This window comes from Oncorhynchus keta, chromosome 12 (genome assembly GCF_023373465.1).
Source record: "Oncorhynchus keta strain PuntledgeMale-10-30-2019 chromosome 12, Oket_V2, whole genome shotgun sequence".
In the NCBI taxonomy this organism is placed as follows: domain Eukaryota; kingdom Metazoa; phylum Chordata; class Actinopteri; order Salmoniformes; family Salmonidae; genus Oncorhynchus; species Oncorhynchus keta.
This window is the reverse complement of record NC_068432.1, coordinates 6,207,791-6,235,594: the sequence shown is the minus strand read 5'-3', so window position 1 is coordinate 6,235,594 and position 27,804 is coordinate 6,207,791. Positions and strand designations below refer to the sequence as shown.

The 27,804-nt window shown below is 41.4% G+C and overlaps 1 protein-coding gene across 24 annotated transcripts in view; it reads right to left on the bottom strand.

Annotated features, from left to right (window-relative positions):
* Positions 1 to 27,804, bottom strand: part of dlg2 (discs, large homolog 2 (Drosophila)) — a 349,871-nt gene that overhangs the window by 135,792 nt on the left and 186,275 nt on the right. For 17 of the 24 annotated variants that reach the window (XM_052457666.1, XM_052457670.1, XM_052457664.1 and 14 more), the window contains one exon: positions 21,138 to 21,191. The exons of the other annotated variants lie outside the window; for them this stretch is intronic. In XM_052457666.1, coding sequence (XP_052313626.1) covers positions 21,138 to 21,191 — 54 coding nt within the window. The remainder of the gene's footprint in view (positions 1 to 21,137; positions 21,192 to 27,804) is intronic. 24 annotated transcript variants of the gene reach the window in all.

Here is a 27,804-nt window from a genome sequence, read left to right as displayed (position 1 = left end):
GGAAGTGTTGCTAACATTTACGATAGCAAATTTCAATTTACAAAAGAAAAATGATGTTTTCGTCTTTTGAGCTTCTAGTCATGAAATCTATGCAGCCTACTCAATCCCTTTGTATAGCTACCGTTTACAGGCCTCCTGGGCCATATACAGCGTTCCTCTTTGAGTTCCCTGAATTCCTATCGGACCTTGTAGTCATAGCAGATAATATTCTAATCTTTGGTGACTTTAATATTCACATGGAAAAGTCCACAGACCCACTCCAAAAGGCTTTCGGAGCCATCATCCAACATGTCTCTGGACCCACTCACTGTCACAGTCATACTCTGGACCTAGTTTTGTCCCATGGAATAAATGTTGTGGATCTTAATGTTTTTCCTCATAATCCTGGACTATCGGACCACCATTTTATTACGTTTGCAATTGCAACAAATAATCTGCTCAGACCCCAACCAAGGAACATCAAAAGTCGTGCTATAAATTCACAGACAACACAAATATTCCTTGATGTCCTTCCAGATTCCCTCTGTCTACCCAAGGACAACAGAGGACAAAAATCAGTTAACCACTTAACTGAGGAACTCAATTTAACCTTGCGCAATACCCTAGATGCAGTTGCACCCCTAAAAACGAAAAACATTTATCATAAGAAACTAGCTCCCTGGTACACAGAAAATAACCGAGCTCTGAAGCAAGCTTCCAGAAAATTGGAACGGAAATGGCGCCACACCAAACTGGAAGTCTTCCGACTAGCTTGGAAAGACAGTACCGAAGAGCCCTTACTGCTGCTCGATCATCCTATTCTTCTAACTTAATTGAGGAAAATAAAAACAATCCGAAATTCCTTTTTGATACTGTCGCAAAGCTAACTAAAAAGCAGCATTCCCCAAGAGAGGATGGCTTTCACTTTAGCAGTGATAAATTCATGAACTTCTTTGAGGAAAAGATCATGATTTATTTTTAATTTTTTAATTTTACCTTTATTTAACTAGGCAAGTCAGTTAAGAACAAATTCTTATTTTCAATGACGGCCTAGGAACAGTGGGTTAACTGCCTGTTTAGGGGCAGAACGACAGATTTGTACCTTGTCAGCTCGGGGGTTTGAACTTGCAACCTTTCGGTTACTAGTCCAATGCTCTAACCACTAACTACCCTTTAAATCGGACTCCTCTTTAAATCTGCGTATTCCTTCAAAGCTCAGTTGTCCTGAGTCTGCACAACTCTGCCAGGACCTAGGATCAAGAGAGACGCTCAAGTGTTTTAGTACTATATCTCTTGACACAATGATGAAAATAATCATGGCCTCTAAACCTTCAAGCTGCATACTGGACCCTATTCCAACTAAACTACTGAAAAAGCTGCTTCCTGTGCTTGGCCCTCCTATGTTGAACATAATAAATGGCTCTCTTTCCACCGGATGTGTACCAAACTCACTGAAAGTGGCAGTAATAAAGCCTCTCTTGAAAAAGCCAAACCTTGACCCAGAAAATATAAAAAAAACTATCGGCCTATATCGAATCTTCCATTCCTCTCAAAAAATGTTGAAAAGGTTGTTGCGCAGCAACTCACTAACTTCCTGAAGACAAACAATGTATACGAAATGCTTCAATCTGGTTTTAGACCCCATCATAGCACTGAGACTGCATTTGTGAAGGTGGTAAATTACCTTTTAATGGCATCAGACCGAGGCTCTGCATCTGTCCTCATGCTCCTAGACCTTAGTGCTGCTTTTGATACCATCGATCACCACATTCTTTTGGAGAGATTGGAAACCCAAATTGGTCTACACGGACAAGTTCTGGCCTGGTTAAGATCTTATCTGTCGGAAAGATATCAGTTTGTCTCTGTGAATGGTTTGTCCTCTGACAAATCAACTGTAAATGTCGGTGTTCCTCAAGGTTCTGTTTTAGGACCACTATTGTTTTCACTATATATTTTACCTCTTGGGGATGTCATTCGAAAACATAATGTTAACTTTCACTGCTATGCGGATGACACACAGCTGTACATTTCAATGAAACATGGTGAAGCCCCAAAACTGCCCTCGCTAGAAGCATGTGTTTCAGACATAAGGAAGTGGATGGCTGCAAACTTTCTACTTTTAAACTCGGACAAAACAGAGATGCTTGTTCTAGGTCCCAAGAAACAAAGAGATCTTCTGTTGAATCTGACAATTAATCTTAATAATTGTACAGTCGTCTCAAATAAAACTGTGAAGGACCTCAGCATTACTCTGGACCCTGATCTCTCTTTTGAAGAACATATCAAGACCATTTCAAGGACAGCTTTTTCCATCTACGTAACATTGCAAAAATCAGAAACTTTCTGTCCAAAAATGATGCAGAAAAATGTATCCATGCTTTTGTCACTTCTAGGTTAGACTAGTGCAATGCTCTACTTTCCGGCTACCCGGATAAAGCACTAAATAAACTTCAGTTAGTGCTAAATACGGCTGCTAGAATCCTGACTAGAACCAAAACATTTGATCATATTACTCCAGTGCTAGCCTCCCTACACTGGCTTCCTGTCAAAGCAAGGGCTGATTTCAAGGTTTTACTGCTAACCTACAAAGCATTACATGGGCTTGCTCCTACCTATCTCTCTGATTTGGTCCTGCTGTACATACCTACACGAACACTACGGTCACAAGACGCAGGCCTCCTAATTGTCCCTAGAATTTCTAAACAAACAGCTGGAGGCAGGGCTTTCTCCTATAGAGCTCAATTTTTATGGAACGGTCTGCCTATCCATGTCAGAGACGCAAACTCGGTCTCAACCTTTAAGTCTTTACTGAAGACTCATCTCTTCAGTGGGTCATATGATTGAGTGTAGTCTGGCCCAGGAGTGGGAAGGTGAACGGAAAGGCTCTGGAGCAACGAACCACCCTTGTTGTCTCTGCCTGGCCGGTTTCCCCCGGGATTCTCTGCCTCTAACCCTATTACAGGGGCTGAGTCACTGGCTTAATGGGGCTCTCTCATACCGTCCCTGTGAGGGGTGCGTCACCTGAGTGGGTTGAGTCACTGATGTGATCATCCTGTCTGGGTTGGCGCCACCCCTTCGGTTGTGCCGTGGCGGAGATCTTTGCGGGCTATACTCAGCCTTGTCTCAGGATGGTAAGTTGGTGGTTGAAGATATCATTCTAGTGGTGTGGGGGCTGTGCTTTGGCAAAGTGGGTGGGGTTATATCCTTCCTGTTTGGCCCTGTCCGGGGGTGTCCTCAGATGGGGCCACAGTGTCTCCTGACCCCTCCTGTCTCAGCCTCCAGTATTTATGCTGCAGTAGTTTATGTGTCGGGGGGCTAGGGTCAGTTTGTTATATCTGGAGTACTTCTCCTGTCCTATTTGGTGTCCTGTGTGAATTTAAGTGTGCTCCCTCTAATTCTCTTTCTTTCTCTCTCGGAGGACCTGAGCCCTAGGACCATGCCTCAGGACTACCTGACATGATGACTCCTTGCTGTCCCCAGTCCACCTGGCCGGGCTGCTGCTCCAGTTTCTGCCTTATTATTATTGGACCATGCTGGTCATTTATGAACATTTGAACATCTTGGCCATGTTCTGTTATAATCTCCACCCGGCACAGCCAGAAGAGGACTGGCCACCCCACATAGCCTGGTTCCTCTCTAGGTTTCTTCCTAGGTTTTGGCCTTTCTAGGGAGTTTTTCCTAGCCACCGTGCTTCTACACATGCATTGCTTGCTGTTTGGGGTTTTAGGCTGGGTTTCTGTACAGCACTTTGAGATATCAGCTGATGCACGAAGGGCTATATAAATACATTTGATTTGATATTTTCTACAACTTTTACTTTACTACATTCCTGAAGAAAATAGTGTACTTTTTACTCAATACATTTTCCCTGACACCCAAAAGTACTCGTTACATTTTGAATGCTTAGCAGTGCAGAAAAATTGTCCAATTCATGCACATCTCAAAAGAACATCTCTGGTCATCGCTTCTGCCTCTGATCTGGCAGACTCAATAACACAAATGCTTCAATTGCAAATTATTACTGAGTGTTGGAGTGTGCCCTTGGCTATCCGTAAATAAATAACAATAAAAAAATGGTGCCTGGTTTTCTTAATATAAGGAATGTGAAATGATTTATACTTTTACTTTTGACGCTTAAGTATATTTTAGCAATTACATTTACTTTTGATACTTATGTATATGTAAAAAAAATAATAATAATACTTTAAAACTTTTACTCAAGTAGTATTTTACTGGGTGACTTTCACTTTTACTTGAGTCATTTTCCATTAAGGTATCTTTACTTTTGCTCAAGCATGACAATTGGGTACTTTTACCACCATTGCTGCATTTGGTCAAATTTTTACAATGGCTACCACGGGCTAAAAGTCCCAGTCGGTGACTATAGCATGACAGTGAACGTTTGAATCGTGACTTGTCATACAGGGTTGGATACAATGCCGTCTGCCATCTGGAGGGTCTGCCCTGGTCATGCCCGGGTTCTGTCTGGAAGACGTGCAGGTAAACAGTAAACAGCTCCAGAGGGGTCTGGGAGGGGGATGGGGCACTCAACATGGAGGACACAATGCTTCTTGTCATACCACCCTTGGCCTTACCAAGAGGTTACCCTCCACATTTGCATAATCTGAAACACCCACTACTCTCCCACTGGCCTTTAGTGCATTGTTCCCCTTGACTGGATCTTAACTTGGAGAATAAACTGGTAATATAATAATACAGTATGATAATAACTATAAAATAATGATAATATCTACACAACACACGGGCAAGACATGACACCTACACTACCGTTCAAAAGTTTTGTTCAAAAGTTTGGGGCCACTTAGAGATGCCCTTGTTTTTGAAAGAAAAGCACATTTTTTTGTCCATTAAAATAACATCAAATTGATCAGAATTACAGTGTAGACATTGTTAATGTTGTAAATGGCTATTGTAGCTGGAAAGGGCAGATTTTGTTATGGAATATCTACATAGGTGTACAGAGGCCCATTATCAGCTACCATCACTCCTGTGTTCCAATGGCACATTGTGTTAGCTAATCCAAAGCACCAGTCTCAACGTCAACAGTGAAGAGGCGACTCCGGGATGCTGGCCTTCTAGGCAGAGTTGCAAAGAAAAAGCCATATCTCAGACTGGCCAATTAAAAGAAAAGATTAAGATGGGCAAAATAACACAGACAGAGGAACACTGCCCAGTAGGCCAGCATCCCGGAGTCGCCTCTTCACTGTGTTTTGCGGGTACTATTTCATGAAGCTGCCAGTTGAGGACCTGTGAGGCATCTGTTTCTCAAACTAGACACTGTCATGTACTTGTCCTCTTGCTCAGTTGTGCACCGGGGCCTCCCACTCCTCTTTCTATTCTGGTTAGATCCCGTCTGCACTGTTCTGTGAAGGGAGTAGTACACAGCGTTGTACGAGATCTTCAATTTCTTGGCAATTTCTCGCATGGAATAGCCTTCATTTCTCAGGACAAGAATAGACTGACGAGTTTCAGGAGAAAGTATTTTGTTTCTGGCCATTTTGAGTTTGTAATTGAACCCACAAATGCTGATGCTCCAGATACTCAACTTGTCTAAAGGAGGCCAGTTTTACTGCTTCTTTAACCAGAACAGCTGTGCTAACATAATTGCTAAAGGGTTTTCTAACGATCAATTAGACTTTTAAAATTATAAATATGGATTAGCTAACACAACGTGCCATTGGAACACAGGAGTGATGGTTGCTGATTATGGGCCTCTGAATGCCTATGTAGATATTCCATTAAAAAAACAGCCGTTTCCAGCTAGAATAGTCATTTACAACATTAACAATGTCTACACTGTATTTCTGATCAATTAGATGTCATTTTAATGGACACAAAATGTGCTTTTCTTTCAAAAACAAGGACATTTCTAAGTAACCCCAAACTTTTGAACGATAGTGTATATGCTTATGTTTGGAACAGGTGTTTACCCTGACCAGGAAAAACTCTGGGCCTGAATTCGGAAAGAATTCAGACCTCTTGACTTTATCCACATTTTGTTATGTTACAGCCTTATTCTAAAATTGATTAAATTATTATTTTTCCTCATCAATCTACACACAATAAGAGCGAAGTGACTATTACGCGATGATAGATTCAAATCACAGCTGTTGTTACAGCACCTACATCATTCTCAGACAAACAATGGCCCTGTTTTGTGCTTTACCGCTTATAAGCTATGCTTTTTGAAATAAATAAGGCATGCATTTTCTGGGTGAAGCCTGTGTGTTATCTTTAATCAACATGATGGATAATGCTCCTGAATTGAAAACACATGTCTTGACCAACATTTCATCCACAGGGAATCTGTCAAAGATAATGCATACTGTAAATAATACACAAATATGCATTTAATCTTATAGTCTGTGTGATTCCCACCTGTAGTCACTACTTAGCTACATTCTCCTGGGTCAGATCTTTAAAACAAGCCCTTGAAAATGCATCAACTCACAGATTTGACCCTTCTACACCAAAAAAGAAGCAGAGGACACCAATACAGGCACATTTGGCTTTCAGCAACACGACTCATCAGAATGCTATGCCGTTAAATGCCTGTTGATGATGGCAAGATAGACCATGATACTGAATCAGATAGTGCAGATAATTGGATAACATAGAATGCACATCAGTTAACATTGGACCCATTACTTTCAGTCATACCACGTTAATGCTATTTCAGGTGATTCTTTTTTTGTTTAAGTAACATTTTGGCGGTTACACTGTTTCAAACTGTAAACTGTTTACCTAATATTGTTTTGTTGTCTGAGGACAATCTGCAGGTTTTAATTGGCATAAATCATGTGCATATTGAGAGATCTTTACCAGGAAGTCCTAATATATCTTGTTAGTGTATTGTTTTCGTCCCTTCCTATAGAAATCATAATCCCAACAGTCAGATTTGGTATCTAGATTTGAAAGGTTGAAGTTGTCAGCATTGCAGTGATATACAGTGCCTTCAGAAAGTATTCACACCCCTTGACTTATTCCACATGTTGTTGTGCTACAGCCTGAATTTAAAATGGATTCAATTGAGATTTTGTATCACTGGCCTATACGCATTGAATTTCAAACACAGTTTCAACCACATGCACAGGTCAAATCCTAGAGGGAAACCTGGTTCAGTTTGCTTTCCAACAGATACCGGGAGACAAATTCACCTTTCAGCAGGACAATAACCTTAAACACAAGGCCAAATATTCACTGGAATTGCTTACAAGATAACATTGAATGTTCTTCAGTGGCCTAGTTACAGTTTTGACTTAAATCGTCTTGAAAACTTCAGAGGTTTAAGATGTTTTTTAAATAATAATGCAAATATTGTACAATCCAGGTATACAAAGCTCTTAGAGACTTACCCAGAAAGACACTAATTGCTGCCAAAGATGATTTGAATGTGTATTGGCTCAGGGGCGGGAATACTTTTGTAGATTAGATATTTCTGTATTTTGTTTACAATACATTTCCAGCAATTTCTAAAAACATGTTCTCACTTGTCATTGTGGGGTATTGTGTGCAGATGGGTGAGATTTAAAAAAATATATTATTAATTTTGAATTCAGGCTGTAACAACTAAATGTGGAATAAGTCAAGGGGTGTGAATAATTTATGAAGGTACTGTATAACATGTCTAACAAGACTCTATTATAAAACCATATTGAAACAAATTGAATCTTACACAGATTTTGGGATTCTTTTGGGTACCTGGTTGAGGGGTACTTTTGCGTTGTTTTGGGTTGTTTGGGGGTGATTAGTAGGACCCAAAATGAATCTTACCGTGACTTGCTTTTGTAGGCCAGCAGTGACAGCAGAATCCATAATAATCCATAGTTTACTTTTAGTAGTCATCATGATTTAGCATCGTCCACAACAATTTATGTAATCCATGATGCTGAAGGGAAGATGGGTCGTTGTGTCTGACATGGAGTGAATGGAATGGTATCAAACACATGGAAACCACGTATTTGATTTGTTCAATACCATCCATTTATTCATCTCCAGCCATTACTATGAGCCTGGCCTCCACAATTAAGGTGCCACCAGTGATGTAATCTAATATCCCAATGTTAAGAAAGATAACTACAGGCTGTAACTTCATTAACAAAGAACTATGTAGATTGGATGAACCGTGCCTTTTAACCTTTTGCTGCAGTGAGCTAAATCAGGGTAAAACAGTGTTTCTTTGTAGTCTTAAAACAAATCTACAAATGTCAAAGTATATACTGTACCTCACACAATTTTAAGTTTGTAACCCAATATTACATCACAGAAGACTGAAATATAAAAAGAAATAGAAACACCAGATTTCTGGCTGTTTTTTAAATGTTTATTCATGTTTTAATTATGAAAAATATTAATAACATTCCACCCATGAGGCCACTAGTCATTTGACTGCAGGAAAGGGTTACAGACAGTGGTAAAGCTTGGGTGTACGTACACGTGTTACATGACGCAGTTGCAGAGAGATGGGTTCACAGAGGTAACGTCCCTGGAGTGATCAACTAATACTTGTGTGTAATAGATATCCCGTTCAAGCTGTTACTCATACTCAGAAGTAGCTTGGTCTCTCTTAAACTAGAGATTAGATGTACCAGCAGAGTGAGGCACATTACACAACAGGTCAACCTGCATCCTCTCACGCCAACCTGCATCCGCAAGCACAAGACAGATGAAGATTACCGTATGTCCAATTGTACGTAAGATCCACTGGAAATTCGACATCCAGCACACGCACACACAGACAGACGCAAGTCTGGATTTAAAAGAGGGCGAGAAACTCCATTCTACCAACCCAAGAGGAGGTAAAAACTCACACCAGGCTTGCCCTACGGCAACAACAACTGTCTGAACCCCTGCACACAGACAAAATAAACAACAATCATAAATAAGCGTACACTCACTCCATGGTTCACACACTGAGGCTGTCAAAATTGCAGGGCTGCCTATTGATTGAAGTGAAAAAAATATAGACCCGGCTGATGACCTTGACTTGTTGGTAGGGGGCACACAAACAAACACACACACACACACACACACACACACATCAGCGCCTGCCTTTACTAGAGTAAAGTGGAAGGGCATAAATAAATACACAATTGACATATGATTAAATAGAATTACTGTAAAAGTACATGAATAAAAAGCTCATCAAAACACTTTTGTCTGCTTTTGCAGTGCCTTATTAACTGGAGAAAAAAAACAGGTAGGAACCTAGAAAGTATTTGAAATATGAATTAAATATTATTTGAAGATTTACATGGGTAAATACATTTTTCTTCCAATACAAAGTTATGGACATTGAACTTCTAGTTGAATAATCATGTACAAGGGAGGAGCGAAACCCAGCACTCAAGGAATACAGTTTGACATCCCTGCTCTAAAGCCTCATTTGGGACTCTTTGTAGCTCTCAGCTGTACGTACAGTTGTAACGGCTCTCGTGGGTTGAAGAAGGAGACCAAGGTGCAGCGTGGAAGGTGTTCATGATTTTTAATTAACTGAACACCGCAACAAAATAACAACGTAGAAAAAAACGAAAGAGCACAGTTCTGTCAGACAACCAAAACACTAAACAGAAAATAACTCCACAAAACCCCAAATCACAACTTACAGTGGGGAGAACAAGTATTTGATACACTGCCGATTTTGCAGGTTTTCCTACTTACAAAGCATGTAGAGGTCTGTAATTTTTATCATAGGTACACTTCAACTGTGAGAGACGGAATCTAAAACAAAAATCCAGAAAATCACATTGTATGATGAGAATAAATAAGGATCTCTAAGGTCAGGATGTGACAACAGTTGAAGTCGGAAGTTTACATACACCGTAGCCAAATATATTTATACTCCGTTTTTCACAATTCCTGACATTTAATCCTAGTACAAATGTCCTGTCTTAGGTCAGTGAAGATCCACACTTTATTTTAAGAATGTGAAATCTCAGAATAATAGTAGAGAGAATGATTTATTTAAAATTTTATCACATTCCCAGTGGGTCAGAAGTTTACATACACTCAATTAGTATTTAGTAGTATTGCCTTAAAATTGTTTAACTTGGGTCAAACGTTTTGGGTAGCCTTCCACAAGCTTCCCACAATAAGTTGGGTCAATTTTGGCCCATTCCTCCTGACAGAGCGGGTTTAACTGAGTCAGGTTTCTCGGCCTCCTTGCTCGCACACACTTTTTCAGTTCTGCCCACACATTTTCTATTAGATTGAGGTCAGGGCTTTGTGATGGCCACTCCAATACCTTGACTTTGTTGTCCTTAAGCCATTTTGCCACAACTTTGGAAGTATGCTTGGGTTCATTGTCCATTTGGAGCGGTCTAAGGCACAGCGGTCTAAGGCACTGCATCGCAATGCAAGGGGCATCACTACAGTCCCTGATTCGAATCCAGGCTGTATCACATCCGGCCGTGATTGGGAGTCCCACTCGGGTTTGGGTTTGGCCGGGGTAGGCTGTCATTGTAAATAAGAATTTGTTCTTAACTGACTTGCCTTGTTAAATAAGGGTTTTTCTTTATTTGCTGTGGTAGCCATGCTGGTTAAGTGTTCAATTCTAAATAAATCACCAGCACAGCACCCCTACACCACCTCCTCAATGCTTCATGGTGGGAACTACACATGCTGAGATCATCTGTTCACCTACTCTGCGTCTCACAAAGACACGGCGGTTGGACTCATCAGACATATTTTCACTGGTCTAATGTCCATGGCTCGTGTTTCTTGGCCAAAGCAAGTCTCTTCTTCTTATTGGTGTCCTTTAGTAGTGGTTTCTTTGCCGCAATTCGACCATGAAGGCCTGATTCACGTAGTCTCCCCTGAACAGTTGATGTTGAGATGTGTCTGTTATTTGAACTCTGTGAAGCATTTATTTGGGCTGCAATTTCTGAGGCGCTTGATGGTTTTTGCGACTGCACTTGAAGAAACTTTCAAAGTTCTTGAAATGTTCCGGATTGACTGACCTTCATGTCTTAAAATAATGATGGACTGTCGTTTCCCTTTGATTATTTGAGCTGTTCTTGCCATAATATGGACATGGTCTTTTACCAAACAGGGCTATCTTCTGTATAACACCCTTACCTTGATACAACAGAACTGATTGGCTTCAATGCATTAAGAAGGAAATCAATTCCACAAATGTACTTTGAACACACCTGTTAATTGAAATGCATTCCAGGTGACTATCTCATGAAGCTGGTTGAGAGAATGCCGAGTGTATGTAAAGCTGTCATCAAGGCAAAGGTTGGCTACTTTGAAGAATCTCAAATATAAAACATATTTTGATTTGTTTAACACTTTTTTGGTTACTACATGATTTCATAAGTGTTATTTCATAGTTATTCCACAATGTACAAAATGTTAAAAAATATAGAAAAACCCTGGAATGAGTAGTTGTTCTAAAACTTTTGACTAGTACTGTACTGTGTGAATAAGGTATTTCTGTATTGTGTGTAAATGGCTTTGTTTAAATTTAATCCATTTTAGAATAAAGTTGTAACGTAGCAATATTTGATAAAAAGTCAAGGGGTCAGAATACTTTCCGTTTCCACCAATGGATTTTCCATCAGAGGCAAACCAAAAAGTATTTTGAGTGAGTACTGGTAAAGCACAGAAAATTGACCACTTACAGGAGTGCTCCCCATCGCTACCGAGGCCAAGTACTTACCATCTAATAGCAAATCAATTTTGGCATATCCCTTCTTGTGTAAGGGCTTCAGACTGGGAGAGAAATTCTCCAGTACCCTAGCACACAGTGGATGTTTCTGGGTGAAATCTACTTTGAAGGGGATGGAATAGCAAGGGGGCATTAAAGAGGTCAGGGTTGCTTACTGTGGTGCTGATCTGCCAGTGGTGTACCACAGTTTTGCGAGCCCATTTCCTGCAATTCTACACATTTTACCATTGGTCAGCGAGAAAAATGTGCAGCTTAAAAGCTAATCTTTTGCTATAATTATTGCAGTTTTAAAGCTAATTTCTTGTAATGCTAAACATTTGACCTAAACAGTGCCTCTGTGGTGGAGAGCAAAAAACACCCATCGGGGTAGGGGCAATCCAAAACTATTTGCAGTCCCACTGTCATTGAATCATGCAGTCAATGCACACCTGCATGTATCCATCAACTGCCGGAAACTATTATAAAACCAAAAATACAGACTAAAGTACAACACAACTATTCATGCCAGGGATAATTATGATTTTGGAGTACCTTGTCTCCTCTATGGTCCTCCTCTGACATTCATTACGTTGAATAAAACGGAGCCATTGATGGCGCTGGATGAATTCTCCAATTATACAGGTGTTTCCCGGGAGATAATGTCATTCTAGCGCTCAGAGACGCAAGTGCAAATCAGGAGACAGAAGAGCATCCAGATAATAAGGCAGATTGATAAGAGCATCCTGTGTAAGGGCAAAATGGCTTACGATGGCGAGATGACATTTTTCCGTTCCCGCTTCCTAACCTGTGGTACAGAGCGAGGAGGCTAAACAGTTCTGTCCCAAATGGCACCATATTCCCTTTAAAGTGCACTACGTTTTACCTATGGGCTCTGGTCAAAAGTAGTGCACTATATAGGGAATAGGGTGCAAATTGGAATGCAACCAGTGAATCTTCAAAACTGTCAATCATACACAAAAGGCATACTCAGTAATCATCATCAGGAACTTCTGATTTAGCGATAACTACATCCCCAAAGCTGTGCTTGCACAGTTCACCTCAAGAGGACTTTTTTGGGGGGGGTTGATTAAGAAGAATTTACTTTTCTACTGCAACAACCTTATCCATCCATCTGGGAAAATGCTACAGTATATAAAGGCCCTCCCTGTAGGCATAGAAGCAATAGCTCATGTTCAATGTGGCCACAGATACATTAGTGACAGACTGGTAACAAAGTCAGAGATAGAGGGAACCTCAGATCTGATTATCAAAATACTCTGGCTTGGTTCCAACTGTTACTAAGCAACTGCTGTCCAATGACATCTATTGTTTACAGTCTGATACTGGAGCATCGACAGATTTACAGGTATGAAGAGACTGTATTTAATTTCCACATCAATACAATCACAGTGCATCCCTACCAGAAATATACATGTTTAAAAAGTGTTGGAAATACAATAATTACACAATAATACATTTAATTTAAACACAAATGGAATTGTAACATGTTAAAATAACAGGCTAAAGCTTCTCAGCAAAATGTGCTTATCACTAATATCACTATTTGATGAATTGAACAGTAGCAGCTTACGTTTTCAGTTTTGTAATTATTATACAAAGTGACATGATGTTGAAGCTGTGTAGAGGGATTAGAGAATGCTTCCAAGAGGTCTCCTGAGTGCTGCATTAGCAATACACTTGCCAAACTCGCTCACTCAAAATATTTATTTAGATTTGTAGACATTAGTGAGCCCAAGAGTACCTGCCATTTCTGACACCGTCTTGAGTCAACAAGTCTGGATGAGACAAATGTTCTCTCTTTCAGGCCTGACAGAGAACACATAATGCTTGGGCTTGCTTGATTGAGACAGATGCTACTTTGATAACAAATCTGTTGGCAAAAAGGAGTAGACAAACACATTTCAAAGAATCTCTATCGGATGATACCAACGAAGTCAGACATCACCACCCCCCCTCACACACACACACACACACACACACACACACACACACACACACACACACACACACACACACACACACACACACACACACACACACACACACACACACACACACACACACACACACACACACACACACACACACACACACACACACACACTTAAAGCAACTAAAAGAAGGACTTGGGTAAATATGAATCCTCGTGTACCCCTCCTGTGCTGTGTTTGGTGAAGGTGACCTTGAGAGCATATGGTGTTTAGAGAGATTTACTCTCCGGAAAAAAAGTCTCATAGAAGAAGCGTTTTTGGTTCCAACTAGAAAAGGTTCTGCATGGAACCCAAAACAATTCAACCTGGAATCAAAAAAAGGGGTTTTCAAAGGAGGACAGCCGAAGATCCCTTTTAGGTCCTAGATTGAAACTTGTGTAGTTACAGTGAATCATTTACTACTTCAAATGCTAACTTAAATGAATTTACAATATATCATATCTGCCATGAAACATACCGTATATTGATCATGCCTCTTCCACACATCACTCCAAATATGTTAATAGAGGGTTAAAAGCTAATAAATAGGTCATACTTGCATGTACAGTGCCTTCAGAACATATTCACACTACTTGACTTGTTCCACATTTGTTGTTACAGCCTGAATATGAAATTGATTCAATTGAGATTTTGTGTCACTGGCCTAAACAATACCCCATAATGTCAACGTGGATTTATCTCTGTGAACATGGTGAAGATATTAAATACTTTGGATGGTGTATCAATACACCTCGTCACTACAAAGATACAGGTGTCCTTTATAACTCAGTTGCCGAAAAGGAAGGAAACTCTCAGGGATTTTCACCATGAGGCCATGTGAAAATGGCTGTGATAAAACAGTGAAAATGGCTGTGATAGGAGAAAACTGAGAATATATCAACAACATTGTAGTTACTCCACAATACTAACCTAAATGACAGAGTGAAAAGAAGGAAGCCTGTACAGAATGAAAATATTCAAAAACATACATCCTGTTTGCAATAAGGCCCTAACTTACACTACATGGCCAAAAGTATGTGGGCACCCTTTCAAATGAGTGGATTCAGCTATTTCAGACACACCTGCTGGTGACAGGTGTATACAATCGAGCACACAGCCATGCAATCTCCAGAGGCAAACATTGGCAGTAGAATGGCCCATACTGAAGAGCTCAGTGACTTTCAACATGGCACCATCATAGGATGCCTTCTTTCCAACGAGTCAGTTCACCCTAATTTCTGCTCTGCTAGAGCTGCCCGGTCAACTTTAAATGCTGTTATTGTGAAGTGGAAACGTCTAGGAGCAACAACGGCTAAGCTGCGAAGTGGTAGGCACAGAGCCCTGACCTCAACCCCATCGAACACCTTTGGGATGAATTGGAACGCCGACTGCGAGCCAGGCCTAATCGCCCAACATCAGTGCCCAACCTCACTTATGCTCTTGTGGCTGAATGGATCAAGTCCCCGCAGCAATGTTCCAACATCTAGTGGAAAACCTTCCCAGAGGAGTGGAAGCTATTATAGCAGCTAAGGGGAGACCAACTCCATATTAATGCCCATGATTTTGGAATGAGATGTTCGACAAGATAGAACTGCCAAATGGGGAGGAGTTGCAATCTACTCCAGAGATAGCCTGCAAAGTTCTGTCATACTTTCCAGGTCTATGCCCAAACAGTTCAAGCTTCTAATTTTAAAAATGAATCTCCAGAAATAAGTCTCTCACTGTTTCCGCCAGTTATAGACCCCCCTCAGCTCCCTGCTGTGCCCTGGACACCCATCTTCAGAGTTCGTTCTGTTAGGTGACTTAAACTGGGATATGCTTAACACCCCGGCAGTCCTACAATCTAAGCTAGATGCCCTCAATCTCACACAAATCATCAAGGAACCCACCAGGTACAACCCTAAATCTGTAAACATGGGCACCCTCATAGATATTATCCTGACCAACTTGCCCTCCAAATACACCTCTGCTGTTTTCAATCAGGATTTTAGCGATCACTGCTTCATCGCCTGCATCCGCTATGGGTTCGCGGTCAAACGACCACCCCTCATCACTGTCAAACGCTCCCTAAAACACTTCTGCAAGCAGGCCTTTCTAATCGACCTGGCCCGGGTATCCTGGAAGGATATTGACCTCATCCCGTCAATCGAGGATGCCTGGTCGTTCTTTAAAAGTCATTTCCTCACCATCTTAAATAAGCATGCCCCTTTCAAAAAAAAAAATGAACTAAGAACAGATATAGCCCTTGGATCGACCAGCACAAAAATATCCTGTGGCGGACTGCACGAGCGTCGAATAGACCCCGCGATATGCAACTTTTCAGGAAAGTCAGGAACCAATACACGCAGTCAGCCAGGAAAGCAAAGGCTAGCCTTTTGAAACAGAAATTTGCATCCTGTAGTTCTAACGCCAAAAAGTTTTGGGACACTGTAAAGTCCATGGAGAATAAGAGCACCTCCTCCCAGCTGCCCACTGCGCTGAGGCTAGGTAACACTGTCAACACCGATAAATTTAAATAAATATTTCACACTTTCTATTTCGCAACCTCCTTCACTCACGCCAACCAACTTACCCTAGTGAAACTGACTATCCTACCAATCCGACTTCGGCGATGTCATTTACAAAATAGCTTCCAATACTCTACTCAGCAAACTGGATGCAGTCTATCACAGTGCCATCCATTTTGTCACCAAAGCACCTTGTACCACCCACCACTGCAACCGGTATGCTCTAGTCGGCTGGCCCTCGCTACATATTCGTCGCCAAATCCACTGGCTCCAGGTCATCTATAAGTCTATGCTAGGTAAAGCTCTGCCTTATCTCAGCTCACTGGTCACGATAGCAACACCCACCCACGAGCTCCAGCAGGTATATCTCGCTGGTCGTCCCCAAAGCCAACACCTGCTTTGGCCGCCTTTCCTTCCAGTTCTCTGCTGCCAATGACTGGAACGAATTGCAAAAATCGCTGAAGCTGGAGACTTTCCCTCACTAACTTTAAACATCAACTATCTGAGTATCTAACCGATCGCTGCAGCTGTACATAGCATATCTGTAAATAGCCCACCCAATACACCTACCTCATCCCCATACTGTTTTGATTTACTTTTCTGCTCTTTTGCACACCAGTATTTCTACTTGAACATCACCATTTGCTCATCTATCACTCCAGTGTGAATTTGCTAAATTGTAATTACTACACTACTACGGCCTATTTATTGCCTTACCTCCTCACGCCATTTTGCACACACTGTATATAGACTTTCTTTTTTTCTCTATTGTGTTATTGACAGTACGCTTGTTTATTCCATGTCTAACTCTGTGTTGTTGTTTGTGTTGCACTGCTTTGATTTATCTTGGCCAGGTCGCAGCTGTAAATGAGAAGTTGTTCTCAACTACCCTACCTGGTTAAATAAAGGTGAAATAAAAATAATAATTTAAAAAAGCAGGTGTCCACATAATTTTGGTCAGATAGTGTAAAACTGCAAAAATAGTGGCAAAGAAATTAACTTTATGTCCAAAATATAAAGTGTTATGTTTGGGGCATATCCAACGCAATACATCGCTGAGTACCACTCTTCGCATTTTCAAGCATGGTGGTGGCTGCATCATGTTCTTAGTATGCTTGTCATCGGCAAGGACTATGGAGTTAAAGATAAAAATAAACGGAATAGAATTAAGCACAGGCATAATCCTAGAGGAAAACCTGGTTCAGTTTGCTTTCCAACAGACACAGAGACAAATTTACCTTTAAACAGGACAAAAACCTAAAACATAAGGCCAAATATACACTGTAGTTGCTTACCAAGACGACATTGAATGTTCCTGTGTGGCCTAGTTACAGTTTTGACTTAAATCGGATTGAAAATCTATGGCAAGACTTGAAAATGTCTGTCTAGCAATGATCAACAATCAACTTGACAAAGCTTGAAGAATTTAAAAAATAATAAAGTGCAAATATTGTACAATCCATGTGTGTAAAGCTCTTAGAGACTTACCTAGAAAGACTCACAGCTGTAATCACTGATAAAGGTGATTCTAACATTGACTCTGTGGTGTGAATACCTATGTAAATGAGATACAGTATTTCTGTTTCCATTTCATTAAATTTGCTAATATTTCTAAAAACATGTTTTCACTTTGTCATTATGGGATATTGTGTGTAGATGTGTGATTAAAAAACACATATATTTAATCAATTTTGAATTCAGGCTGTAACACAACAAAATGTGGAATAGGTCAAGGGGTATGAATCCTTTCTGAAGGCACTGTACATACTGTCTGTTTTCTGATTTAGCGCATATGAGCGTTGGAATTTGAGCATTGTGAGTACTTGTTATAAGAGCAATAACACATTGACATTTCATATTAAATGTGATTTGTACACAAATCAATTGTTGCTAAACCTCCCATAAAAATGTTTTAGACCACTCAATTATTTTCAAATCCTTCAAATTGTGTATCCTGCCACATACAGGTACAACAGTAAGGAAAATACATGGTCGTCATTGGCACACATCTCAAGGGGAAACCATTGGTGCATCTATTTTTACTGTGGCGAGATGTGGAAACCAAACACCTCTCCCCTCCCTTCAGGTTGTTTACTGTATGTGTCCAGAATACACATGTGCCCTTGGCTTGTGTCCCAAATGACACCCTTTCCCCTACATAGTGCACTACTTTTGACCAGAGCCCTATGATACCTGGTCAAAAATAGTGCACTGTATAGGGAATAGGGTGCCATTTTGAGACATAGCCTGGGTATGTTCACCATGACGTTTAAGACCCTCTCAAAAGACTCTGAATATATTAATGAGTTTATTTCCAAATACCCCACTCAGCCAATTCATTAAGCCTTCACTTCAATGATAAGAACTATGGTTGTATTTAAACCAATCTGAGGAGAAAACAATGAGCATGCTGATGAAAAAATGAAAAGTCCTCCATTAGGGATTGCAGTGACTAATAGCAGCCTCGATATCTACTTGATGCTGTTAACCCTTGCTGACGGTAATACTTCAGAGGACCTTCTGTGGTACAATGTAAAACACTTGTGGTCCTGTATGGCTCAGACGATAGAGCATGGCATTAGTACCACCAGGTTTGTGGGTTCGATTCCCGGGGCCACCCATGTGTAAAATGTATATACGCATGACTGTAAGTCGCTTTGGATAAAAGGTTCTGCTAAATGTGATACATTACTTGTCCATTGTGTTACGGTATGCTGGCTTTAAGTATATGGAATGTTTCTTTATACAGTTCAAAAACACTATGCTCTGAGGTGCACAGTTTCAGCTGTGCTAAAAGGGTTTTCTAATGATCAATTAGCCTTTTAAAATGATAAACTTGGATTAGCTAACACAACGTGCCATTGGAACACAGGAGTGATGGTTGCTGATAATGGGCCTCTGTACACCTATATAGATATTCCATAAAAAATCTGACGTTTCCAGCTACAATATTGATTTACAACATTAACAATGTCTACACTGTATTTCTGATCAACTTTATGTTATTTTAATGGACGGAAAATGTGCTTTTATTTCAAAAACAAGGACTTTTCTAAGTGACCCCAAACTTTTGAATGATAGTGTATAGTTTTTTTTTTAGAAACTCAATCTCAACTTATAGAATACATAAGGTGCAATTTCGAAATTTGTTTGTGCATAAGCAGTCACTCAATTTGTCCATTTTTAGATTGGTAAGTCAGTATAGCGTCCAGCTATCTAAACGTGTAGGAAGCATTGCTGAATTACCAACCGGGATGGGGCATTGATCATCAGTTACCATATTAAAAACTGCAAACATTTGCCTCCACCCTATGGCAACGTGTAGAATTGCTGGAAATTAGCTGTATAACTGCACATTTTTCTCTCTGCCCCACAGAAAAATGAGTAGAATTGCATGAAATTAGTAAAATAAATTGCTAAATATTGTTGCCCAACACTTGATCTACGCCCATTTCAGTGGTTTTAACAAGCGACATCAATAAGGGCTCATAGCTTTCACATGGTCAGACTGTGTCACGGAAAGAGCAGGTGTTCCTAATGTTTTGTACACTCAGTGTATATTCCTCTACCTATCCATCTCCCCCTCTCATTTATGACTTTCTATCTAAATAAAGAGAATTGACTCATAACTGTGGTTTAATAGCCAATCAGAGAAACCGCATGAGCCAATCAAGGCCTCCCATCCTGGGGATAACAAGTCTGTGGAGTAATTATGACAACAGGGAGTCAAGATGGAAACCCAATCGGAGTGTGTTTCTTCCCCTGGAGGATCCACACACGTGCAAGAGCCTGCGACCTACCTTCCAACCATTGACAGACACACACAGCAAGAGCCTGCGACCTACCTACCAACCATTGACAGACACACACAGCAAGAGCCTGCTACCTACCTACCAACCATTGACAGACACACACAGCAAGAGCCTGCTCTCTGAATTGGACTGATTACTCTGACAAACATCTGTCACCTACTGCGTCTGGGCATTCATTAAACCAACTTATTACTCTCAAAGTTCACACTGCTTGATTGACAGAGGGCTAATCGCTGCTGCAAGATTCATGCATTTTTACATGCAGATAACACACGGAAAAAAGACTGAACAGTAGGTCGATAACGTGTCGGCATGAATCGATGAAGACATATTTTCCAAATCAGTCCATCCTGTACTAACGCCTTGCTCAGACAAACTCTTACACCCCTCTCTCTCCCTAGCCTAATGTCTCTGTCGTCGGCCGCTATAATCACCTTTGACAATCGTTGAGCAATTAAGCTGTGGTAGCATTTTATTTTGTAGTGCCCGACACTTTGAAAGTACCATTGAAAAACCATATTACTTAGATTGCTGTTTTTTACTCAGTCATTTAATGTAATTAACGCGTTAAATCGGTGTAATCCACATTTTTGTTCATCTAACCATCAAACACTTTGTTGATGGGGACAAATGATAGATTTTCATTTCATAATAGCCTTTTGATCATTCCTGTGACAATATCCCACTTTCCACACTGAGATGGACGTGTCAAATATGTCTTGAGCGTTTGCGAAAAACAAAGCATAAAAGACACTGAGGAGATATGCACCGAGTCATATTCATTAGTGTTAAGAAAAAAGGCCTATAATTGTAGTACGCACAACAAACAATGATTGTTCCTTTGCAACACTGATCAACCAAACTGAATGTCATATATGAATGACTGGCGGCACAAAAATAACATTGTTTGAGTGACATTGAAAATGAGCCACAAACACACATGGTATTATCAGGTAATTTATGGCGTTCAACCGCACAGCAATCCAGTGGAATCGCACAGAAATATGATCATTTAATCCGATTCTGCATGTTACCTTTCAAGTACAATGAAAACATTGGAAAAGTGCCAAGGGAACTCCATGCGTGGCTCATCAACATTTGGGCACAGAAATGGAAACTGACCCCAAAAGCACAGGAAAGAAAAAAAAACAGCGATAAAAGGGGGGAAAAAACTTGCCAGGTAGTTTGCTGCAGTCGGGTATGTAAGATCAAAACGGGTAACCAGTGCAGGCTGCAGGGTAAGATGTGAAAGACAACATCACTAGTAAGTCAGGAAGACAAAAGAGAGACGATTAATACATAAAGATAGAGAGCTGCAGGCTATTCTGGTACTTACAGTATACTGTCATACCTAGTCATACCCAGTCATACTGCATGCACCACAGAGGGCGAGAGAGAGAGGGCGAGAGAGAGAGAGAGAGAGAGAGAGAGAGAGAGAGAGAGAGGGCGAGAGAGAGAGAGAGAGAGAGAGAGAGAGAGAGAGAGAGAGAGAGAGAGAGAGAGAGGGCGAGGGCGAGGGAGAGAGAGAGAGAGAGAGAGAGAGAGGGCGAGAGCGAGGGCGAGAAAGAGAGAGAGGGCGAGAGAGAGAGGGTGAGAGAGAGGGCGAGAGAGAGAGAGAGATAAAAAAAAGAGGATGCAGGACAACAATGTTAGGTTTGAATGAGGATGAGAGGAAGTGATAGAGTTTTACTTCCTGCATATGAGCCAATAAGGAAGAGCCAAAAGGAAGCACCCTTTGGGGCCAGATATAGCCATGTCTAAAGTCTGCAAGTGTTTCATTCCATTCATATTGTAACTGTTCCTAAGGGAAGACTGACAACAGATACAAACTTCTGGTTATAAAAAAATGCTCAGTAGACATTGCCTTCTGTTGCTATAGCACCAGTAGTGGTTGTCCTAATTTTAATCTGTATGTTGGTTTACAAAGTTATAATTTCCCAAAGAACACACAATAGAGTAATCCTAGACAACAACCCTAAACACCACCCAAATCAAGCTAGTGCGTTTTGTGCACTGCTAAAAGCTACTACTGTAAATCGTTGTAGCAACTTATCTTTCCTTGTCGGTTCTGTGAGTTTGAGGGACTGACTAAAGAAAAAAAGTGTCTTCAAAAATTGTATGATATTACCTGAATCAAAATTTGCTCAAAAAACACGGCGGTTTTCGTTCACAGCCTGTCAAAAGATTCCATGCGGCTGTCATAGCAGCTACAGGGACGCTTGCGTTACAATGTTGTGTCGAATCCCAGACCTGCTGTGTCCATTAATATGTCGTTGCCATGTTTTGAGATCTTTGGGCAGCATAAGACGGGCAGCATTTTCTCACTTTGCTGTCAGTATAGCTGTTAAGCTGTTATTATCCTGTTCTCACAAGGACACTGGGATGTCACATGTCGTTTTCAATAAAATAGATATAACTTTGCAAAAACATTGGTCAAATAACACCGCAGATTTCCAGCAACCCTAAGTTACAAAACTTGAATCAAATCCAGACTAAAATATTGAGTTTCTTTGTGAGCGTTGACTGCAACTGTTGAGGCAAAGGTATACACATACACACAGAGAACACAACAGTATGTGTGATTTCCCTTCCATCCCTCTCAGTTATGTGTCACAGTTTGGAAATTTGTGCCCTATGGGCCCTAGTCAAAAGTAGTACACAAAATTCACAGTGCAAAGCATTAAGAACACGTTCCTAACATTGAGTTTTGCTTTGACTCCAATGCTTCACACAGTTGTATAAAGTCGACTGGATGTCCTTTGGTTGGTGGACCATTCTCGATACTCATGGGAAACTGTTGAACGTGAAAAACCCAGCAGAGTTGCAGTTCTTGACACAAACCGGTGCGCCTGGCACTTACTACCACACCCCGTTCAAAGGCACTTAAATATGTTGTCTTTCCCATTCACCCTCTGAATGGTACACATACACAATCCTGCATCTCAGTGCTTGAGGCGCCACTACAGACACCCTGGTCTGAATCCAGGCTGTATCACAACCGGCCTTGATTGGGAGTCCCATAGGACGGCGCAGAATTGGCACAGCATCGTCCGGGTTTGGCCGGTGTAGGCCGTCAATGAAAATAAGAATGTGTTCTTAACTGATTTGCCTAATTAAATGCAAAATGTAAATAACGTCTCAAGGCTCATCTACACTGATTGGAGTGGATTTAACAAGTGATGTCAATAAAGGATCATTGTGTTAGAATATTCTAAGATAAATACACAACGCAGACGACTAAAGGTCAAGAGGGAATTTACGATCAATGGAAATAGTTGTTTTTCAGTTCAACATCTGTTTAGAATCCATGTTTGGGGTTCTCGTTGGAGCAAGTGGTCGACTGTGTTGGAGGCTCCTAACACCATCATACAACGTGGCACACCATGTAATCCAGCTACTCTGATGCTTCCTCCAGACACCACGTTACTTGAACACGACTGTTGTGAGTTGGTTTCGGATCAGCTCTCTGATGGGTTTACTAAGAGGCATCCGTTGGAAAACCCTGAGTTTATCTCATGAAACAGATGGTTCAAGCATTGTGGAGGGGGGTGTGAGGAAGGCCGGCTGGGCAGTTACTACAATGGACAATGTGATAGTGACAGGCACGTTACCTGCAGGAACATAAGCACAGGTGGTGGAATTGGAGGCTTTGACAGAAGCATGCAAACAGGCTGAAGGAAAAACATATAATATCTACACAGACTCAAGGTATGCTTTAGGCGTTAACCATGATTTTGAAAAAATATGGAACAACAGAAGATTCATGACATCACTGGGAGCTCCTGTGAAGAATGGACCAGAGGTGATGGCTCCACTGAATGCTCTCCAGTTGCAATTTTGAAAATGAAAGCACATGGAAAAAACCTTTACAGACGAGAGGAAAAGGTAATGACCTGGCTGACAGAGCTGCCAAGGCAGGTGCCAAGAGAAAACCTCTGTCACCTAAACTGATTAGGAAATACACTGTGGATACATTGCAACACAATAGACATGTAAAGCGATGCATCAAAAGATGAAGTGTGGGAACGGATGGCTGCAGGATGCAAACACATAAGGAAACCACAGGGTTGAGTCCGTTTGAGGTCGTCACAGGTCGACCCATTCACTACCAGGCCCGTTAGCTTTGACAAAGGCGACGTACACATTATGAGTGACACAATGTTTAACTATTGCATACAACTTTCTAATGCAGTAGGGGAAGGAGACAGACAAGTAAAAGAGGCGTGGGGAAAAACTCCCGACGGGGGACATGCCATGACGGGACATGCCAGGACGGGACATGCCAGGACGGGACATGCCAGGACAGGACATGCCAGGACGGGACATGCCAGGACGGGACATGCCAGGACAGGACATGCCAGGACAGGACATGCCAGGACAGGACATGCCAGGACGGGACATGCCAGGACAGGACATGCCAGGACAGGACAGGACAGGCCAGGACGGGACATGCCAGGACAGGACATGCCAGGACGGGACATGCCAGGACAGGACATGCCAGGACATGCCAGGACAGGACAGGACATGCCAGGACAGGACATGCCAGGACAGGACAGGACATGCCAGGACAGGACAGGACATGCCAGGACGGGACAGGACATGCCAGGACAGGACAGGACATGCCAGGACAGGACGGGACATGCCAGGACAGGACAGGACATGCCAGGACAGGACAGGACAGGACATGCCAGGACAGGACAGGATGGGACATGCCAGGACAGGACAGGACATGCCAGGACAGGACATGACATGCCAGGACAGGACATGCCAGGACAGGACATGCCAGGACAGGACAGGACATGCCAGGACAGGACAGGACAGGACAGGACATGCCAGGACAGGACAGGACATGCCAGGACAGGACGGGACATGCCAGGACAGGACTGGACATGCCAGGACAGGACATGCCAGGACAGGACAGGACGGGACATGCCAGGACAGGACATGCCAGGACAGGACATGCCAGGACAGGACAGGACAGGACATGCCAGGACAGTGGGTGATGGTAAAAATAAAATAAAAACGTAACACATAAAGGCCAAAATGGGAAGGTCCTTATCAAGTTTTGTTCAAAAGGAGGTCAGCAGTAAAAGTCCAGGGCAAATCACGATTGATACATGTTACTCATTGCAAAGTTGTCCTGGAGAATAAAGAACTGATTGATTAGCAGTCGGGGGCCAATCTCAGGTGAAGAAGCATAGTAAGATGATCAGAACCTGATAAGCTTCTATGTTGTATACCGCAGTCGTCATATTAGGGATATCTAGATGAAATGTCCACTTTTTCCTGAAAATCGGGACATGCTTACATAGGGAAATCTAAGTGAAATATAAATTTCTCTTCAAACCAGGACATCTTGTTTCCTTCGTTACAGGTTATGAGAATCTACCGTCTGAAACTGCAGCAATATCCCCTGACCCAAGGTGAAATTATACAATGATACCTGAAATGATACAAGATCACTGGTAAGGTGTTCAATAGAGACGTCCTTATCAACCAGTGGAACGGAAGAACAATTCCTCACTACCAGCAGGCTGTCAGAACATACTCTCTAATAGCTATTTATGTGGGACTGATACCGGTGTGGAACAGCTGGTCACTTTTAAAGGACTCAGTGAATGATTACCTTGACAATTTTTTTATTTTTTTTATTTCACCTTTATTTAACTAGGTAGGCTAGTTGAGAACAAGTTCTCATTTGCAACTGCGACCTGGCCAAGATAAAGCATAGCAGTGTGAACAGACAACACAGAGTTACACATGGAGTAAACAATTAACAAGTCAATAACACAGTAGAAAAAAAGGGGAGTCTATATACAATGTGTGCAAAAGGCATGAGGAGGTAGGCAAATAATTACAATATTGCAGATTAACACTGGAGTGATAAATGATCAGATGATCATATACAGGTAGAGATATTGGTGTGCAAAAGAGCAGAAAAGTAAATAAATTAAAACTGTGGGGATGAGGTAGGTGAAAATGGGTGGGCTATTTACCAATAGATTATGTACAGCTGCAGCGATCGGTTAGCTGCTCAGATAGCTGATGTTTGAAGTTGGTGAGGGAGATAAAAGTCTCCAACTTCAGCGATTTTTGCAATTCGTTCCAGTCACAGGCAGCAGAGTACTGGAACGGAAGGCGGCTGAATGAGGTGTTGGCTTTAGGGATGATCAGTGAGATACACCTGCTGGAGCGCGTGCTACGGATGGGTGTTGCCATCGTGACCAGTGAACTGAGATAAGGCGGAGCTTTACCTAGTATGGCCTTGTAGATGACCTGGAGCCAGTGGGTCTGGCAACGAATATGTAGCGAGGGCCAGCCGACTAGAGCATACAAGTCGCAGTGGTGGGTAGTATAAGGTGCTTTAGTGACAAAACGGATGGCACTGTGATAAACTGCATCCAGTTTGCTGAGTAGAGTGTTGGAAGCGATTTTGTAGATGACATCGCCGAAGTCGAGGATCGGTAGGATAGTCAGTTTTACTAGGGTAAGCTTGGCAGCGTGAGTGAAGGAGGCTTTGTTGCGGAATAGAAAGCCGACTCTTGATTTGATTTTCGATTGGAGATGTTCGATATGGGTCTGGAAGGAGAGTTTGCAGTCTAGCCAGACACCTAGGTACGGTACTTATAGGTGTCCACATATTCAAGGTCGGAACCATCCAGTGTGGTGATGCTAGTCGGGCATGCGGGTGCAGGCAGCGATCGGTTGAAAAGCATGCATTTGGTTTTACTAGCGTTATAGAGCAGTTGGAGGCCACGGAAGGAGTGTTGTATGGCATTGAAGCTCGTTTGGAGGTTAGATAGGATGATAGGATGATTGAATATTATTGTTTGTTTTGAAGAGAATCATTTTTTTGGGTGAGTTTCATCCCAATACTGGATGAGGTAGGAATCGTAAGGGTCATCATCATCACACCGTTAATCTATTTCTTACTGCAACGGGAAATAAAATATACTCTTTGTGTTTTATAGAAATGCAAGTTGTTTACTGTGAATTATTTTATGATTACAGCTAATGTTTTTTTTATACTGTCTATGTTTTCTAAAAATACATTTTAAGTATATTTATTTTTTAAATGGTCTTGGGGGGAGTGTAAGAATATTGTAAGATAAATACACAACGCAGAGGACTAAAGGTCAAGAGGGAATTTACGATCAATGGAGTTGTTTTTCAGTTCAACATCTGTATAGAATCTGTGTATGGGGTTCCAGTCCAGGACTACATGTGGCAAGATCTCATTGGTCCAAATTGTCTACACGTTGAGCCTGAAACGGGATACTTGGTATTTGGCCATTGGCCCAGTTTTACTGCAAGGAATTCTAATTGTTCAACCACAGGCTAGGCTCGGGTGTTAACTACATCCTGTCTCTTTGTTCTGTGGAGAAACATTGAGAACAGGGAAGAATAAACATCTACCATCTACTTTCTAGCATAACAACTATGATTTGTTCTCTTTGAATAAATATATTTTTTCTCCCTCTGATTTTTTTTATGGTCTGTGTTATTGAAGATTAACATCAACTGCTAACAATAGATTTCACATGGATTCACCTGGTCTGCCTATTTCATGGAAATAGCAGGTGTTCTTAATGTTTTGTACACTCAGTGTAGGTAATAGGGTGCCATTTCGGACGAAGCCACAGAGTTGATCTGTTGCCTTATCTATTAACAATCCAATCCAAAGAAGGTTAATAAATGTCAGGGTGCTGCCAACTCTCATCAGATATTTCTTTATCTGAATTGGGGAAAGAGATGAGGAAAGTGGATACTAAAAAGTATTTCACAGTGAAATAATTCAATGTATGTGATACTATCCCACACAATCTCCAAATAATATTGGGGCA